Below are 19,182 nucleotides of genomic sequence, written 5' to 3'. Positions count from 1 at the left end.
TGGTGGCAGAGGATATATGTTGCTGTGGTAAAACCTGGCTTTGGATGGACTGGGGAGGAGGGCCAGAAACCTCCTCTCTAGCCCCTTGGTGCTACAGTTCCCTATCCACAGCCACATATGGGTTTTGAAGTGTTCAGCACCCTGATAAACCTGATGAGTAGATACTGTGTCAGCTTCTCACGCTGCAGCAGTGAGCCCTGAACAGCTGTGTTACCATGTGTGTAGCAGTAAGAAGGGGTTTGCCCTCAGATGGGCTTTTCTTGGGGTGCCAGGACAGCGGTAATGAGCACAAACTGAAATGCAGGGAATTGCATTTAAACACCAAAATTGCTCTTATAATGAACTAGGCTGCCCAGAGAGGTTGTGGAGTCTCTAGCTTTGGACATATTCAAAACTCAAGCAGATGCAGTCCTGGGCAGCCTGCTGTAGCTGGCCCTGCTTGAGCAGGGGGTTGGACTGGGTGATCTGCAGAGGTCCCTGCCACCCTCAGCCATATTATCATCCTCATCCTTGAAACACCAGATCAAGCTGGTTCCTTTGGCTGCCACCATTTAAGGAACATCTCCAGCTGCATCGGCTGTTCCTTGTCTTTTGCTCCTCATTCATTGCCTGAGGTGGGAAGGAGATGAAATGGGGCTATAATGGTTCATCAGCCCAGGTCCCATGTGTCTGCTATAGCTGGTGTATGGGGCAGAGGTGGTGATGTGATGGGAAATCTTCCTCTTTGTGGTGAGCTGGTGGCTGGATGAAGTGCTGTCTGGAGGAGTCTGGCAAGGGAAGGGACTATCACGAAGTGCCTAGTTCTCTTCAGTGTTGTCCTCTGCTGATAACAAACCTCTGTCCCTGGCTGTTAGAGCAGCACAGACAGAAAAGCAGAGCACCTGGGAGAGAAGTGATGAACAATCTTCTCTGGTTCTGGTCAGGATGCCCTTAATGGCACTGGGAGTTACATGTGTAGTCTCATCCCATTTGCTGCACTCTTTTTGCCTACATTTTCCCTTTTAGATTCTCTTTGCAATCTGCTTGACTTGAGTATGCAGAAGTTTTCTTCCAGACTTTCTTTGTCAAAAATTTGCTGCTTCCCTTGTACGTCACAAGCCCAAGGATGCCCCAGCTTTGCTTTAGCTTTCCAGGCAAACCAGGGAAGAGCATCCTTTGGCTGAGAGGTGTTAGCTTATAAAGTGAGGGGGCAAAACAGTTTTGTAATTAAATGCCTAACACTGTCCTGCATTCTGGATGTTAATCATAGTACTGCTGTGTTGTGAGGATGACCAGGAGGGGCATGTGTGACATTTTATTTTGTAGGTCATTTTAAGGTAAATCAAAGAGCTGCTCTGCAGGCTTGACTTTCCAATACCTAATTTGTCCAAGTGATTCTTAACATTGGGTAATGAGCTGGAAGATTTGTCCAGTGCTTAAAGGCAAACCCCATTAGCTGTGTCATAAATTAAACTTCCCTGGCATCTTTCTCCATGTCAGGCACAGTGATTAGAGCCTTAACTACTTGGCTGAGGTTGCAGTCTCCAATTTACAAGCAGAAAAATATTTCTAGCTGAAACTGGGGTTTCCAGGCTTCCACGTGACAATTGTCCTGGATTTTGCAAGATTTTCTGAAGGTAAATAATTTTTGGCCAGATGTTTTCTGCTGCTTTAGCAGCCACAGTTGGAACAGGAGCAAGGGAAAGCAGTTTCCTTGGTTGTGTGCATTAAAACAAATTCAGAGTTGCAGTCCTGGTTTGGTGAGAGCAGGTTTCCTGATTAGCAGGTGTGACTGAGGATGCAGTTCAAATACTTCTTTTGCATCAGTGTCCAGCTCTAGTGAAGCAAAATGATTTGCAAATAATGTGTGTTTTCCCCCAACAAATTTGCCTTGAATATAAATGCTGAAGCGGACAGCAGTTACACCATGGAGACTGAATCCAGGCAGATACTTGTCTGAATTTCAGTGATGCTGAAGACTGGCAGCCACCTTCTTCTGTCTATCACAGGGTAAATCTGCAACAGGCAGCTTAGTGATACGCACGGTAGGGTTTGGAGGCTAAAAGCAAAGGTGCTCTGAGCTGAAACAGATGAAAATGGAGCAATGTTGTGATATGGCAGAAAAAGCACTGAGATGCCTCTCTTTAGTGGGGGAGTTTTTCTTCTATTGTCCCTAATGGAGGAAGACTTACTTTATGCTAAAGCTTTCTTTCCTGACAGCTTTTTGCACTTCCCTGTCCTCCCTGGTTTTTGCTGTCAATATGGCTGTGGACAGCAGCAGCAGCAAGCATTCTCCTAGGCTTGGTGGGCACTGGGGTCATAGCCTGTGTTGTGCCACGAGTGGGGTTGAGGCTCCCCTGAGGCTCGTGTGCTGTGAGTCCTGGTGCCTTAGCTGTTCCCCTTGGATAGCAAAGGCTTCACCCAGTGACAGTGTCTGCTGATGGTCTTACCCCATTTATTCCTTTTCCTTCCCCTTTCCATGTTGTTCTCTGTAATGGCAGGCTAGCCCAGCGCCAGGAGAGCCTGTATATGTGGTGTTTTGTTTTTTTTTTTTTTTTTTTCCTCCTGTAGCGTGACTGATCCACACCAGTTCCCCACTCCTGGTGGAGGGTTTCTTTTTCTCCAGTTGTTCATACTTCTGCCTTGGCTTCTGAACAGGGCATCTCATCTCTCTTACCGTACCAGGTTGCAGGCTAATGAGAATACATCCATGTAATAATAAATGAATGTCAGTGTGGCAGCAAGTAAATGCATTGGGCGTTCTTGCCAAGCCATGCATATTTACTGAGGTCTGGAGAAAGCACTAATATATTTTGGCTGCTAGTGCCAAATAGAGGGGAGGGAGGATATATGAAAGTAAAAGCCCATAATTCTTGCTTGCACATCTACTTTTTACTGCCGAATAAGAAATTAATGTAATCCATTAGCTAATGTAATCCATTATCAATCCAATGACTGATAATCATCTAGGAAGAGGACAGGACATCCCAGTTTAACGTCAGAGGTACCAAGCAAATGAAGGAAGGTTTGCATCCTCACAGAGAGTGTGGTCTTACACCAGCGTGCCCAGGCTCATGGTTGCTGAGATCCCTTAAACTGAGCTCATTGCTCAGTCCTGAGGGATGGGATGAGCCAAAGCCACCGGGTGGGACTGTGCTGGACCAGATGTCTCTGCGGTTGTTGGCCCTGTTGGGTGGGAAGCGCAACTGTGCTGGGCACATGGTTGTCCTTCTCTGCAGGGCTCAGGACATCACTCACCTCTCGGTTACGTGCTGCTGATTTCCTGGGCTCTGTCCGTCTCACTAATGGGCAGGGTCTCCATCTGTCTCTCCCTTCCAGCAGCACAGGGTGGCTAGCGATGGTGGAGCACGGAGGTTTGCATTGCAGCGCATGATCTCTGGGCCGCTGGGAGCTGGGGAGGAGCTGCTGTGGACCCTGAGGCGAGGGGCGGGATGGACCTTGTCAGAGGGTGAGTCAGGGCTGTGCCATGCTCTCTGTCTTTCACTCACTGATGGTTGATAGGAGAAGAGGTGTGCTGGTGTTTGGGGAAGCCGATGCCTGGCCCTCCAATGTAAGCGTTTGGCATGCACGATACCTTTGTTCCATTTTCATATTGCAAAGCAAACTGCCTGGAGGGAGACACTGTGTCTCACTGCATGGATGAACGGTAAATGCCATGACTGAGGGCTTGTAGCCTTTCCCCACCTTTCACCATTTTCATACAGCCTGACAAATGCCTGCTGGTACCACAGCTGGGCACAGCACTTGGATGTAGTGGTGGGAGCTGTGGGGAGTGCTGGGCAAGCGTTTTATTTTTTTAATTGGAGTAATGCAATGTGAACTAGCTGTGACTAAGGAAGGTGTGAATGACAGGGTTTGTACCAGTAGTGGAAACCTGGTAGGTACTGTCAAACCTGATGGTTTCACTGCAGCAGTGGTTAAATATGTATATTTAATCTCAGTCCATTGTGTCAGCTTTCCAGAGTGAGTGCTGTGTAAAGAAAAAAATTCTTCCTGATTCCTTTTATATCTGCTCTTGTTTTTCCCATTAAGTTGTGGGGAGGATTTGTCTTTTCAGGGAGGTTCCCCTGGGAAGTGTGTCCTAGGCTGGGCTGTCCTGGCTGCACAGAAGCTGTTAGTGGCCACTATTAAATGTTTCCCACCTTTAAGATCTGTGCTGAGATCACCTGAGGGTGATCGCATGGCTGTGGAGGTAAGCACAGTGCACATGCTGGTCTGTGTCTCAGCATGAGTGAGGATAGGCAGCCACTGGCTCGCTGCAGGCAGGAGGGCTGCTCTTGTCCCAGGGCTGGGGAAGGGAGGAAATGGGAGAAAATCTGTTGTCCTTGGGGGTTTGTTTTTCTGCATATGGAAATCATTGCTGGCATGGATGTGAAGTTCAAGCACTGGGAAGAGACAGGATGGGCCAGGTCTGAGGGCAGAAGTGCAGACCCTGCTTAGGTTACCCCTGGGGAGGAACGCTTTTGAGCTCCCAGCTTTCTGCTGGTCTGGGGGGCAACAGAAGAACACGGTGATAAATGGATTTAAGCTGGGATGGGTCAAACCCCTCTTGGCTCAGTCTTCCTGTTGCTGTGAGTGTGTGTTTGTGGACCGGTGCTGAGTGCTTCCATGAGAGAGGACCTGCGGTGGGACCCGCAGCTTGTCTCATGAGTGGGGCAGGCAAGAGAAAGGGAGCGTTTGAGACTTCTGCTGTCATCTGCACATGGATTAGAAACCTCTAAGTGAAAAGCAGCCAAAGCACAGACTCCAGTCCTTTCGCTATCTAGTCTTTTCCCCAAAGCTAACTTTGCCTTTTCAGATACAAAGGCCGGTTTGTCTCCCCCGTCTTGGCAGGGCTCACTATTGGCTAACGTTGTCTTTGTTTGCCACAGGCTCATGGAGCTGCAGATGGGCTGGGGTGAGCAGCCTCTCAATGCCGGGATTGTTTGCGGCCACCCCCACCTCACTTGGGGGGCCAGGCAGGGTGTGCTTGCAGTGCCCCCCCCGCCACCTTGCTGCTGCTTCAGGCCACTCCAGGTCCCCAGCACCCCCATGAGCTAGGCAGTGCTCTTGTGGCACAGAGCTGTTGTGCTGAGTCCAGTCCTGCTGCCTGTCTGTCCCCGATGGTCCTCTTGCTCCCACAGGGAGCTGTCTGCTGCGTGTCCACCACCTCAGAGAGGGGAAGAAGATTCATCCAAAGAGCACGTGGTCCTGGTTGGATGGAGATGCACTGACCTCAGCCTTTGCCATGTGCGCTTCTGCCACACGGGGGAGAGAAAGGAGTGCTGGATATCCCCACTCCAACAAGGCTTTGGTGCTCTTGCCATGGGGCAGAGGGATGGAGCCCCTTGGGGGACTGTGTAGCCCACCAGGTGGAGGGACTGACCCTCTGCACCGCTGGTCCCTAACTCCCTGCCCTCCTCTGGGCTTTGTTTGTCTGTGTCTGTCAGAAAATGCAGGAGAAGCTGGAAAAAAACAACCTGTGAGTAGTGAAGGGATGAGCTGGAGGTGCTGAAGCAGGCATGGGAGCTTGGTGGCAGATGCAGTAACTGCATGCAGTCCCTTCTCTGAATGTGAGTATGGACTGCAGGGTGCCTAGCAGGTTAAACTGAAGGAAGAAATAAGGTGGTGTGATGTTAGGGAGAGCTTCTGAGCAGGCTGCCCGCAGAGGATGCGGTCTTTGTAACTGGTGCAGGAAGAGGTCGCGTGAAGCAGCAGAGTAAGAGGTGGGTGCAGCACTGGCTGTTTCCCTTGCTTGGTTCCTGCCACCCTCCCTCTTTGGGTCTGCTTGTGAATACCTCCTCGGGGCTGGACCTGTTGCCCAGAGGGTTGTAGTAATGGTGGTGAGGGTTGTTTTAACACGTGTGAGCGAAGGGGAGAATAGGTTTCTATGGAGTCCCTCCACCCCAGGCTCTTGGCAGGTGTCTGGTCCCTCTGCGTTTCCTTCGTGCACATCCTGGCTGTGTGGCGATGGCGTGGCGGGGTGTGTGTGTGTGTGTGTCTGGCAGCTGTCACTAGAGTCCTCTGCCTCCTCTTCCATGCTCCCACACTGGAACTTCTGGCTGAACTCTTTCACGGAGAAGTGGGAAACTGCAAGCACTGACCCTGTCTCTGATCCCCCAAGCAGCCTCCCTGCTTCCCAGATGGGGGTGGGAGAAGAGGAGGGCAGCACGATGGGGAGTAGTGGGAACAGGAGACTGGGGCTGCCGCCGGGTGGGTCCCTGCGGGACCGTGGGGCGGGCGCCTGCCGGAGCAAGGGACACGAGAGGGCAGTGCGGTACTGCTGCTCACTCGGCTCTGGCACCCGCAGAGCGGGGTGCGCCGCTGGTACCCCTCACCTGCGCTGCTCCACCCTCCCACCCTGCCCCGGTACCCTCCTTGCACCCCAGCTCTGTGTGCTCTTCCCACAGTCCCAGATCTTTTTGGGTGCCCAAATACCTGCATCTGTCTCAGGGAGGATCCATCTTCTTAAATGATTATTCATTTTTACAAGGGTTGTCTCCCGGGGAGGACAGAGCTAGTGCTTTTCAAGCATCAGATACAGCTTTTACCAAAGGGAGCAGCTGTCACCCAGCGCCTTGCAGTAGCTGTTGCTGTCTCTTGGCAGGGCACCACGGCTGGAAACCTGCCTGCCCCTTGTGCTGTTGGGCACGGTGATAGACAGTGCTGCGTGAATGGGCTGAGAGGGGCTTCACAGAGGGCTGGCCTTGCTTGCTGGTGCTGTGAAATGTGACGCTTCTGGGGCTTTTTCTGCGTACTTCATCCCCGGGTTACGGCTTTGAGAAGAGGGGAAAAAAAACCCTTAGCAGAAGATGGCAGTTAACACATCAAAGGCATTGAAGCGGGAGAGACATAACAAATATAATTGTCATAAGGTGCTTTCCTCTCTGCTTTGGAAAATGAATTGTGTGAGAAGGAGAGAGATGCTTCGCACAAAAATTTGGGCGATGTCAGAAGGCAGGTGTGGTGTCAGCCCTTGTCAGGATGACAAGGTGTGATTCTCATCCAAGCCCTTGCTTTGGAGGTGCTGGCCCTGGCTGGGCAAAGCAGAGCAGGGTATTAATCCCTTGGAAATGAACAGGAGGCAGACCCCTAAGGCTCTTCTTTCCTTTTTTTTTTTCCTTTTTTTTTCCTCAACCCTCCTCATAATGCTGACCTAGAAATTCTTCACTCCATTTGCTGAGCCGGCTTTGTTAAAGACTTGACTAATTTCTGGAGGTTTAATTATTCAGTGAGCATGGGGAGGGAGGGTAATGAATGCTCCCAACACTGCAGGCAAGCCAGGCGCCTGCTGGCCTGGGATGCCTGGCTGGGGGACGGGTGCTGGCCCTTCCCCAGGGAGCTCCTGCCGCAGCGCTTACCCTAGACCGGGCACATCTGCTGCGCAGGTGTGTATCGGGGAGCACATCGTGATGATTTCTGTGTGTTGCGCTGGTCCTTTGGTTGTTTTCACTCCGTTTAAGCAGGAAACCAAATTCTGGCCTCGTGGTCTTCAGTGACACATTTTCAGCTTGTGCTGCTGTTCTTCCTCCCTGGAAGTCCCTGTGACTGATGTCCCCAAGGCCCCGTGTCGCCGCACCACTGCTCAGCTTCCCTGTTCGGGGTGGGCACCTCCACCTTGCACAGAGGGCCTTTGCTGCAGGGGTCTCCAGAGTTCCACAGAGAAGGGCTGTCAGCAGTAGATCTGTGATAGTGCTGGGACTTGGGGGATCCTCGGCCTCTGTCCTTGTGGGTGGGATGATGCTGGCCCTCCCTGCAGCTGTGCCTGCATCCCGCTCACTGACTTGTCTGGGACCACTTTGGAGGGAGTGTGCAACAAGCTGCAGTTTGGGTAGTACTTGTTCCTTTAAAGCCATGCTGTTGTGTGCAGGATAATTTCTTAGATGTGCAGTGACAGCAACTATTTTTCAGGTTGCAAATAGCTATGTGCCCTGGAGAGCGTATAAAGGAATATATTTCCTTGATCTCCACAGGCTCTTGATGCGCTGGTGAAAGTGGATTCCCTGTTTATTAGCAAAGTAAAGGCAGGCTGGCAGTTTCTTTCCTTTACGTGCTTCTCTGCTTTCCCTATGGTGTTTTGGGAGGAAACATGGTTAAGAGGTCGTCAGCAGCAGCACAGGTATGTCAGACAGTGTAGTTGGCGCTTTTGGACCCAAGCTGCATCAGTGTGGGTTTACTCTGATGCTTGGCCCTTTGCTACAGTTGTGGGAAGGTGGGGGTGCAACTCGCAGTCTTGCTGGACTGGCTGCAGCTCTGCCATAAAGCACCTGGAATGAACGTGTGTTCCTTGGGAGACTGCTTACGCAGAGTGGTTTTTTGCTGCTGTATGTTCCTCTGCATGAGGGGTTTTGGCAGGAGGCAGTGTTTGTCCTGGACACCTTAGTACCTGTGACAGGCACAACTGTGCCAGGAAGAGCCTGGGCCACTGATGGGGTCCTGTAAACCTGTTTTTTAGAAGGCAATACCTGAAACTTTTGTTTCCCTGACCTGTTGTGAACTGGCAGGTTTTCTAGCAGTGACCATAATGCTTTTGCTTGTGTTTTGGCAGAATCACTGCAATAAACAGTAAATTATTTCATTAATAACCTGCAAATAGCTGCTCACCAGCTGAGCTGTGAGATCTGTCTGTGCGCTCACTCCTAAACTGAAGGGAGCTGCCAAAAAGTGCCAGTGTCCAAAGCTGACATGTTTAGCTAATAAATACTGTGGGCAGAGCAGAAGTGTGCAGCTGCTGGTGCTGGCTTGCCAGGCTGCAGTGACCCGGCTGCTGAAGTTCACCCCCCAAATCGTCTGTTTTCACAGGGTGTGTGGGCAGAACACTGCACGGTGGGGCAGGCATCATGGCTTTGGAGAGAGGGTGTTTCCCTGCTGGATCCATGGTTGGTGCTTATAGCAGAAGAACACGGGAGCTAAGGAGTGCTCTGCCTGCAGCAGCTCCCTGTGAGCTTTGCAGGTACTGGGTGGGGAAGCCAGGGGATGTTGGTAAGCAGCTGCTGTCACCCTGCTCCCCCAAAGGTCCAACTCAAGTGCAGTGCCATGCAGTCTGCCCGTGTCTCCTGCACAGACTGCAAGAGTTGGTGTTTTAAACCGAGTGGTCTTCTCAGGTGGTCCACAGGCATCTCTGTTTTCCAACTTTTCTTGCCATTGGAGTTTGGAAATCTGTGGGCACCCTTGCTTTGACCAGAGCAACTATGAATTTTATTTCCTTCTGGAAGTCCACCTTCACCTGAGTCCTGCAGGAGCTTCTACACATGCCTCTGAGCTTTGAGGGTTTTTATAGGGGGTGAGGAAGGGCTGGGGAGAGTATGTGAGTGACTCAGCTTCACCCTGCAATGGGAAGCTGGGAAGATCTGGAGCAGGGCAAAGAGGGGGGGAAATGAGTGAAGGACTGTCCGTGAAGCAGGGCCCTACTGGTGCAACACCTCTGTCAGCACACAGGACCATCATGGAAACTTTTCTGATTTAGTGCACAATTCTGCGTACCTTATAATGCACATGCCAGGATGCTGGGCTGTGTTTATGGAACTGAGCCAGCCCTGTGGCAGACCACCGGGACCAACACTGCAGAGTAGTGCTTGGCTGCATGAGATGTTCCCAGTGCCAGGCTGAGACTGTTGAATGATGTTTCTAGGGAGCAAAGCACTACAGCAGTGAAGGTGTTGGGGGGAGTTGCTTCACGCAGCTTTCTTTGAGGTGCATGCAGTGTGTGGGAAGCAAACCAAAGAGGTTTGCTGTAGTGCGGTGTTATCCCATGTGTGTCCACACTTGCTGGGGGGAGAATGGAGGACTCTGCAGAGATGTGTCAGTTGCCTGCCCTGTGAGTTTGTGAGGGTGCCTGGATCTTTGCAGTGTGGAGCCTGGCATGGTATCTGAACCAATGGATTCCCTTGGAAAGGAGTGGGAATTCGCAGCTGTGAGTCCAGAGAGCAGCACAACAGTGCCAGGTGTGCAGATGGCTGCCCTTTTGTGGCTGATGCTGTGGGTCATGCTCAGGACCTGGGAACTCTCTGTGCATCTGTGGTCCACCCTGAACGAGTTCAGGGGTCTCAGCTCAGGTTTCCTGGGAAAACTATCTCCAGGTGCATCTTGCTGTGTGGATGGTTTTGCTAGACAAAAGGGCTCTGCGGATACTAATGCAAGCTCTGCTACGTGAACTCTTCCCTGGATCTGTTTCCTTTGGTCAAGTCTGATGTCTTACTGATCAGCCTCTATTGTGGTGAAGCTGCTGAACACTCTGAGGGGATGTTGGAGCTGAATTTAATGTAGCCAGTGCTGCTGTCTGCAGCACAACACTGCTGCTTAGAAAGAGGTACTTGCTATGCTCTGAATAATGCTTTATTAACCTGAGGTTATCTCCCCAAAGTAATAAGATGTTTTACCATTTGGTTTTCCTGTTGCTGTGACAGCCTGCATTCCTCTGGTCCCATTGGCCCTGGGTGAGGGAGATGGGGTTAATTCCTGCTTGTCTGTCAGGAGAAGCACTAGCTAATACTTTGGATTCCCAAAGTGCCAAGGTGCTGCAACCTTGGTGGGGACAGGGGGATCAATGACTGGCATGTCTCTTGCTCTTTTCTGGAAAGCAAGACCCCGTGAGGTGTTGAAGGTCGCCTGCTGCTCCTGGCCTGGGGCTGTTTGCCCTGCTCTGGTGGCCTCCAGAGCTCCTGGATGACAGTGGGGAAACAGAGACCGATTGCTAGTGAGTGTTTTACTTTTTGCCTTGGAAGCAGGGAGTGTCTCGCTCTCTGCAGGCATGGTATGGCTGTGTCTGCACATTTGCTTTACTGCTAATAGAGCTGCTGCTTTACCCATTGGTTCCTCTATCCAGAAAAGGCTCACGAGAGCAACTGCAGCTTTCCCTTTGCTCTACAGAGCCTATTTAGTTTGCACGTATTGCTGCAATGATTGCTGGATTTCATCAGATGAGAGGCGCATCTTTCTTAATAGCCTGTGTAATTTCTTCCAGAGGGACACATTGCATTAAATCTTTAATCCAGCAAGCTGCTAAGGGAGCACGCTCAGACTCCATGCATTTGCTATTGATCTCTTACAGAGTCCTAATGTTACCCCAGGGGCTTTACCCTTTGGAGTAGCTGGAGCTGGCGCAATCAGAGCCTTTGTTAGGGAGCTGGGGTGGCAAAGCGTTGCTCCTCTGCTTTTTCCCTGTCCTTTGCTGTAATGCCACATTTGTTGTGTGCCAGGGAAGGCAGGTTCCTCTCTGTGCTGTGTGTACTTGGGTCACATCAGCTGGGGCCTGGGCAGTGTGAAATAAACTGTGTAGGAATTGAAATGTGGTGTTGCAGGACTGCTACCAACAACCTTGTTCAATTCTACCTTTCATGTCTTTTCTTCCCATCTTCAAAAATCCATGCTTGCCCTATTTTCTTAAGAGTTTCAGGGTTGCTGACTGTCGTTTTGGATACCCTTTTTTATAAAAGGAGTTTTGAAAATCAGCTGGTGCATTGCGGAGCCTAATGCTGCCTGCATTGCTCCCTGGGCATGGTCCAGCCGCGCTGGGGCAGGAGAGGGAAAGGGCTGTGCTGGTCCAGCTTGCACTGCCCCATCCTACTTCTGCTGAATTGACTTTTATGTTGCTTTCTGCTGCATGCCCTTGCTTGCTCTGACCTTTTCTTCCTCTCTCTCCCCTGCTTTCTGTCCTCACAGCCTTCTCTGCAAAGCAGGAGTAATTTGGGAGGAAAGCCTTGTTCATTTTTCATGCTCAACCACCAGTGTAGCTGTTGACTGTGCTGGCAATTGCCTTTGGTATATTTTTACAGAGACAGTGACCTGTAAAAGAGTAAATCAAAGACTTGAAGCTAGTGCCTGGGGTGTACCTTAATATGGTATAATCTCTTCTTCTGTTCCTCTGCAAATAGTGGGCAGATGATAAAGACACATCTGCAAATCAGGCAGAGTTCAGCCACGGGATGAAGCTTACCTGAGAAGAGGAGGTTGAGGATGGCTGGGACATCTTTGGACTTGCTAGGCTGGAAGAAGGTATATTAAGCCTGGACTTGCACAGCTTAGCTCCTGTAGCTATAGTTCTGCATGAGGCCTGTCTGTTGATGAAGATGGTTTGCATCTTTGTTTTATTTATTTATTTTTTATTTTCATGTTATCTACTGTTATTTGCATCTTGGCACCTTGAAAAGGTCTTAGTTCTCAACATCTCTGTGTGGTCGTGTGGCTGGACTCTTGGGATGCCAGCACCTAGTCCGCGGCCAGAAGAGCCCTGTCTCTTATCCTGCTCCAGGGCTGAACTCATTGCCTGCTTCTCAAGGCGATTTGGAGAGATTTGGGCCATGACCAAATCTCACAAGCAGTGGTGCCTGATGCAGGAGATCAGCCCCATGGGTGATGCTTGGTATAGACATAGACACTCCAATCCTCTGGGCTGATGAAGTGACTGTAACATGAAAGCTGCTCAAATTGCCAGAGCTGCCCTATTATCGCTTAATCTTATTCCTGAGCCCTGTGGGGCTTCTTGTGCTGTTACAAGTGCATTCATCCATGAGGCTTTCACAGGTCTGGCTGCTCTGATCGCACTGTACATCTCCGTTTATCTTGACCAATATTGGCCTGCCAGCAGATGTGTGCAGTGAAAATGTGGCCTATTTGATGTCCTCTGGTACTTCCCACCTTCACTGCTTGTTTTAAATTTTTCCTGTTTCATGCACTAGCTGCAGAGTGACCTTTTAAAATGTGTTTTCCTGGATGTGTGTAAGGATGTTACTTGATTTTAAATTTTTTTTTTTTCTTCCCAAAAGCATATGTGGAGTGCCTGTTCTGCATCCTTGGGGGTGGGAGGAGAGGTCCAGAGCCGTTTGCAGCACTCTGGGGAGGACATGGGTCACACTGGCTCTGTGACTGACCTTCCTGCAGGGCAAGAGGATCCTTCCCTGGTGCATCATTCCTGCTTTAACCTGCTGGTGTGAGGACGAGGAGGATGGCCCTGCTCAGCAGCATTCCTGCCTGGTCACCCCATGGTCTGTGTGCAGCATTGTTGAAACCTGCCTAGTTGGGCAGGGAGATTTTTCACAGCAGCAGCCAGTGGGACACCCTGCAGCATGCACCAAGGGAAAAAACAGCCCTTGACCTCTTCAGCCCCATCCCACTCTGTTTGTGCCAAATCTCTTGCCAGCAAGGAGGCCCAGGGCATGGGTCGCCGTGTACCACTGTGGTTCCTGGTCCTGCTGTGGCCCCTGTAGCAGAAGGGAGCATGTGTTTCACTGCAGATGGAGGAAATACTAGGCTTTGTTTGGAAAATGAATGACTGGAAAGACACAGCTGAGTTGGAAACAACTTCTAGCTTGGGCAGAGCCTAGGGATATTAGAGTGAAAAAATACCAAATTGTTTCTTACAGCTTGAATGCTGCAGAGCAACACAGGGTGGCCCGTGGCCATTGTGGGTGCTGGTTGCCCACGTTGTGTGGCCCTGATCTGTCTGTGCTCTGCAGCAGCTGATGTTAAGAAACCCCAGGGACAACCTGCACCAGGTGTCCTGTAGGGATGCTGCCTGGACCTGAGCTGAGGGTAGAGCTGTTGTGGGACCAGTGGAGATGAGCCACATGATGCCACGCTGTGCTAGGGAAACCCATCAACTTTGGCTTTTAAACTGTGTCTACCCAGGTTCAGTTTTTGCTTTTTAGGTGTTAGCAAAGCACTGCTGTGGTCACACTCCAGGTGCTTTAGCAGGACTCTGTAGAGAATGAAGGCTCCTGATTTTGGTGGGGTTGTGACTTCTTTTTCCAGAATTTTTTTGGGGGTTTTGGGAGTGAGGGGTTTTCTCTGTGTGCCCCAGGCAGCAGCTGGCACATTTGTGGATGGCAGGTTGGGGGCTCACAGAGGTGCTTGCTCCTTCCACTGGAAGTGGAAGCTGAGGTGGGTCTGAGGGTCTGACAGTGGATGTGACCATGGTATGACAAAAGGGTTAGTCCAGAGTGCAGGGAGCTGCTGCTAGTGAGCTGGGGACTAAAGCGGAGGCAACCAGTACAGGGACAACATGGAATAAGATGTAATCTTCCTTTTCTCCTTCCTGTTTTCCTTCTTTTCCTGATGAGGTGTCACAGCTGGGGAAACCCCTCCTGTGCCCCTAAAGCCAAGGCAGCCCGTCACGCAGATGGGGAGCAGCCCTTTGTGAGGAGAGCTGTTGGGGCCTGGGATAACCATGCAGCAGAGAAGTAGCTCAAGACACCTTCTTGAGCCCCTCCTGGGAGGGAAAGCAGCACCTTTGAGTTTTGCCTCCAGGCGTGTGGGAGGGGGCATATCCTGATTTTAATCATTTGGGGATTGCACAATGCTGAGCTGCACCACTGAGCTCTGCCTGCCTCCGGCAGCCCGGCGGTGATGACGTCCGAGGCAATTCCCTGTGGCCTATGGCCAAAGGACTGGTCTCTGCCCCAGTTAGTTCATCCGCGGTTCTGCGACATCGGAGGTCGGGGGACTTGGAGAAGGAAGCAGGGAGCTCGGGTTTGTTGTTGTGTTGTCATGATGCTCCCTGTGACTCCCATCTACTGCTTTTGCAAGCATCGGGTGATGAGAGATCCTGTGGCCCTGCCCGGGGTGAAGCAGACATGTCAGTTGCGGCTCGTCAGCGTTTGGGAGGCCGTAACACAGCTCACAGATCTGCCAGAGGTGCCAGCAGAGGCATCCTGGCCACTGCCAGTTACTGCATGGGACAGTGAAGCTGCTCAACCCCGCAGGTAACGTGGTGCTGTGTCCTGCCCCATGCGCTGGGAAACGTGGCTAAGGTGTGACGGTGCTGGTGGTAAGTCTGCTTGTGCAGAGATGTACATCGTGGCTGAGATAAGGTTCACAGAAATGTGATGAACAAACCTCTCTGGTATTTCAAGCTTTTTTGCCCTCTTTGGGGCGTTAAGGGATGTGCTGCTTTGAGGGCTGCTTGGTGTTTTAGCTTAAGACAACTTGTGTGCATGTTTATGTTGATGCGTAGCAGTAGTACACACAGGAGATGTAGTAAGAAGCCTGTTCTGTCAGACACCCTTATGATGCTGGTTTTTAGGTATTTGACATGAAGAACTGTTGACCTTGGTGCCTTGTGCTCCACCATCTCCTCTCCCACAGCAGCTGGTAACTGGTGAAGAAGTTTCAATTTCCAGATTGCTTTATCTTTTAAGTGGAAGGTATATTTCCTGCCTGTTGTTTGTTTCCCAGCAGTGGATGTGCAGAGCACATGCTGTGAGTTATTTTTCTTACCATGTTGATGTCATGGGGTTGGAGGTTTGGGAGGCTTTGCTGCTGTGAACTGTGGCTGTGGTACTGGACCTCCTTCCTCCATGCTGTAGGCAGCGTGCTCTGCTTGCTGGCTTCCCCCTGTGCTACCCCTGTGTCAAAGCACAGCTTGACAGACCCCAGTGAGGGTGTTTGTAAAAGGTATTGCCTTACAGTCTCTTTGGGGGAGGGCATTGAATTATGGTAGAAATCCAGTGGATCCTTGACCCTGACTGTGTCGTAGAAACATGCATGGTTAAACCCCATGGCCAGATAGCACTTAAATGTTTGGGTTTTTTTTAATGTGCTTCATTATCTGGTTGTCCTGGATATGCAGTAGTTATGCTGCCTTTCCTCATGTGGTCCAGGCTCTAAGATCCTAGGACGCTTTGCAAGGGCTGGCATGGTGTCCCCCCACAGCCCTTCAGGGCACAGCTTCATATTGCGCATTGTCTGGTGGATGCTGGGGAAAGGTCTGGACTCCCATGCCCTCAGACTGAGCCACCTCCCTCCACTGCCCTCATGTCAGGTCCAGTAGTTGCATGGCCATGGGATGAGTCAGCTCACTCCTTTACTGAGTGCTGAGGGAGTGTGGGTGGACTGGGTTGTTTTTTTGGTTCATACTAGACCAGCTCAGCTGACTCATCCCGGGGTTTCCAGTTTTCTGTTACAATTTCTGTTCCCAGGTGAGTGACTGGGACAGCAAGCCCCACAGTGTGACTGTCCCACAGCCAGTCCCTGTAAGCCTGCCCAGACACCTCCCCAGCATTTCCTTGCCCTCTGCCAGTAGCGTGGCAGCATCCTTTGAGGGCAGAAGCGAGGTAAAGGTAGGAATAGAGCGTCAGCTGCAAAGATATGAGCAGAGGGTGCGGGATGCTGACATGGTCTCCCTCCCTGTCTTCATCATTTTTGCCCATCAGTAGAAACCTTGGTCATGCCATACAAGGTTGCAGTGTTGGGCTTGGACCAAGTGTTCACAGCATGAGCATAACAGGGTGTGTGGAAGAGAGTTCTGGAAGCAGCGAGGCTTCTCAGGGCTCGTGCAGACTGACCCGCAGTGCAGCAGCTCATGCTGGAAGATGGGGGACTTCCCGGGAGCCTGGTGTACAGCTGCCCCACAAGGCCACAGCTAATCCCATGAACTTCCAGGGACTGCAGGTATCACTGATGTCCCAGGGCTTAAAGAGCTGATGTCTGTCCCCTAAGCAGCTCTTTGATTAGAGGTCTTTCACTACTAACTATATGGTGAGGATCTGAGCAGGGAAAGCAATGACTTGGAGCTGTATGGCAGTGGAGATCATCTCAGGTGAGGAATCTCAATTATGCAACTTCTCATTTTGGTGGCACTGACCATCTGTGTAATTGTCTTTGTTCTGCCTGATGGGGGCTTTAAATATTTTTGCTTATATTGTGAAGGATATGATGAGATCTGTTTTGTCAGTCTTTTTATTCTACTGAAATAAGTCAAAGTATTTGTTTTCCCCTGGGTGTTATTTGTGTTCTGTACTCTGTTTGACAGTCCTAGAGGTTTTAATTTTACAACTAGCATTTTGGAAGTTTTAGAGGCTTGTTTTTACTTTGTTTTAATTAAATTGCTATAACCTAGGGGAAATATTTTGGCTTAATTTAAACAGAGAGTCTTATGCTGAGTAAATCCAACATTCCCATCTATCCGATGATTGTGCTGTTCAGAGTTTTGACATAAAAAGTTAAAATTTGACTCCAGGCTTGGAAGTTTGCAATCATTGACTGCAACAGGCACGGCCAGCTCTGTGTCGTAAGAGGATTACGTTAATCTATTGTTTGGGAAAGAAGCTGAGTTTTTAATAGACTCTATTTTGATGCAGAAATGGGATAATTACTGGGTGAGAGGAGAGAAGAAAAAGGTTGGAGTAGAAATGTCCTTCCCTGGTGCGTGTGGGTGTCTGTCGTTGGAGCCTTGGGCTGCAGCTGCTGAGGATGACTGTGCCCCTCTGGGATGTGTGCCTGGCCCTGGGGAGCCCTGTGCTCCCCTGCGGGGTGCAGTGCTTATTTGGGGAGTGGGGAGGATGTGCATTCCTGTGGGGCCTGAGCACTGTCTCCTGGGCAGTGCCCGTGCTGGGGCTGGGCAGCCTCCCCACCACGCAGACCCACAGGTGCTGGACTGGGTCTGCTGCCTGTTCACAAAGATCCAGGCCAGTTTGGGTGATGAAGCCCTGGGAAGGGGAGCTGCTCAGGACCGTGCTGCTGTGCCTCAGTGGAAGGACTTCATACAAGTCAGAGGGAAGCTTGAGGTCGCAGATAAGTAATTTCCCAGAGGGGTTGTTGCATTTATCCGTAATTCACTTCAACTTCAGGCCACAAAGAGTGCTTGAAGGGAGCAGGTCGGAGGCTCATCCTGCTCATTCTGGTGTGTATGAAGGTGACCTCCCTTGCCGGGCAGTTAATGGCATTTTTGCCAGGTCTCTCTCCAGCCCACGGCTGCTGCATGCTACCTCCTTGCTGTGGCAAGCCCCCAGGAGGGGTAACCCTGCAGCCTGGCTTCGGCTCAGGCAGTATCCATCAGTCACAGGTGTTTTAGGAAGCTGCAAGCAAAGTAGTCAGGGCAAAGGAAGCAGCAGAGGCACGGTGAGCATCAACCATGGTGTATACAGGATCAGGAGGAGCAGGGAGAGTACAACATGAAGTGAAAACCGCACAGCTGGGATGTCTTTGCACTGCGGGTTGGCAGCCAGGCACAACCTTCCCATCCCTTTTCTGCTTCTTCTGGGCCTTCTCTTTCTCTGACCAGACCGCTGCAAGTCCTGGTACCTTTTGGGAGGGGGGAAGGAGATGGGGTGCCTTCAGGGGTTGTGTGCTTGCTAAGGAAACCCTTGTAACAACACCCATAGGTCTGATGGTGGGGAGAGATACTGCTTGTGGGGAGCCAGGTGTAGGAGGGGGCTGCTCCTCATTAGAGATCCAGAAAGGCACAAGTAGTTATTTATGAAAGCGGGCAGCCATATTGATTATAGTCCTGTGACTCTCCCAGCCTGGAGACTGCTCGCTCTATATTGATTATTATTTTTTCTAAAGACTGATGAAGTTTGCTGGGCTCTAATTGCAAGAATTATTCTCCTTTTCCATTTTCTGCAGTTCTTGATCATGTTAACGAGTTTTCCAATTTTTGCTTGGGGTTTTTACCAGGGCTGGTTTTTAGGGGAAAAAGAACAATTGGTGAGTCCTGAGCTGTGTCTGTTCCCAGGCTGGTTGTGGATGTGGGGATGGCACATGCCCTGTTTGTCTGACTTGGGCTGAATCTGGGCATTTTGCGTGAAAGAGTCAAGCAAGTGGTGGGGGGCAGAGCCAAGGTGACCACGTATGGGCATGGTATGGCAGAGGCAGCACCCTTCGCCCATAAGATAGCCCTGCCAGCTCCAAATGTCCTCAAACTATTCTGCCTTTGTTTCTTCTTTTGCTGTGTTTCCTCCCATCACACCACTGTTGATGTTTAATACTTTCTGCAGTCATTTTGAACTCAACAAACTTTTTTTTTAGGAGGGCTCAACCAATTTTCTTTTTTTTTTTTTTCTTTTCTCTTCTCCTAGCAAGTATATAAAAGCCTCTGTGACTCCTTCAGCTGCCTGTGCTGCTGTCTGCTTTTTCCTGCCCTTATCTTTCCCCTGCAAGCCTGAGCCAGGTTTTTGTGCCATCATCAAGGAGCGGGCACCAGGGATGTCCCTGTTTTGGGAAGTAATTGTCCCTGTGTGTGCTGTGATTTAACTGCACCATGTTGCATGTGGTGAGAACCTTTTTAAGGGGGATGAAATAATTTGACAATTCCCATCGATCTGGGGGTTAAAAAGGGAATTGGATTTCACAAGCGTGCACATCCCACGCTGCTCTGGAAAGGGACAAATGCTGATGAGCTGCTGCAGGTGGGTGACTGGATCAGCACCAGCGTCTCTGTGGTGGGAGCTGCGGCTACCTCCATGCTGCCAAACAATTGGCTTTTGG

The 19,182-nt window shown here is 50.7% G+C and overlaps 1 protein-coding gene across 6 annotated transcripts in view; it reads left to right on the top strand.

The window, feature by feature from the left end:
- Positions 1–19,182, top strand: part of LOC142045654 (ankyrin repeat and fibronectin type-III domain-containing protein 1-like) — a 256,556-nt gene that overhangs the window by 29,534 nt on the left and 207,840 nt on the right. Inside the window, exon 1 of one of the 6 annotated variants that reach the window (XM_075059377.1) lies at positions 3,379–3,448. The exons of the other annotated variants lie outside the window; for them this stretch is intronic. Coding sequence (XP_074915478.1) covers positions 3,432–3,448 — 17 coding nt within the window. The 5' untranslated portion in view covers positions 3,379–3,431. Of the gene's footprint in view, positions 1–3,378; positions 3,449–19,182 lie in introns of those variants that run through there. 6 annotated transcript variants of the gene reach the window in all.

This window comes from Buteo buteo, chromosome 29 (genome assembly GCF_964188355.1).
Source record: "Buteo buteo chromosome 29, bButBut1.hap1.1, whole genome shotgun sequence".
NCBI lineage: Eukaryota > Metazoa > Chordata > Aves > Accipitriformes > Accipitridae > Buteo > Buteo buteo.
The sequence above is the reverse complement of the archived record's forward strand: the minus strand, read 5'-3'. Positions and strand labels throughout refer to the sequence as shown.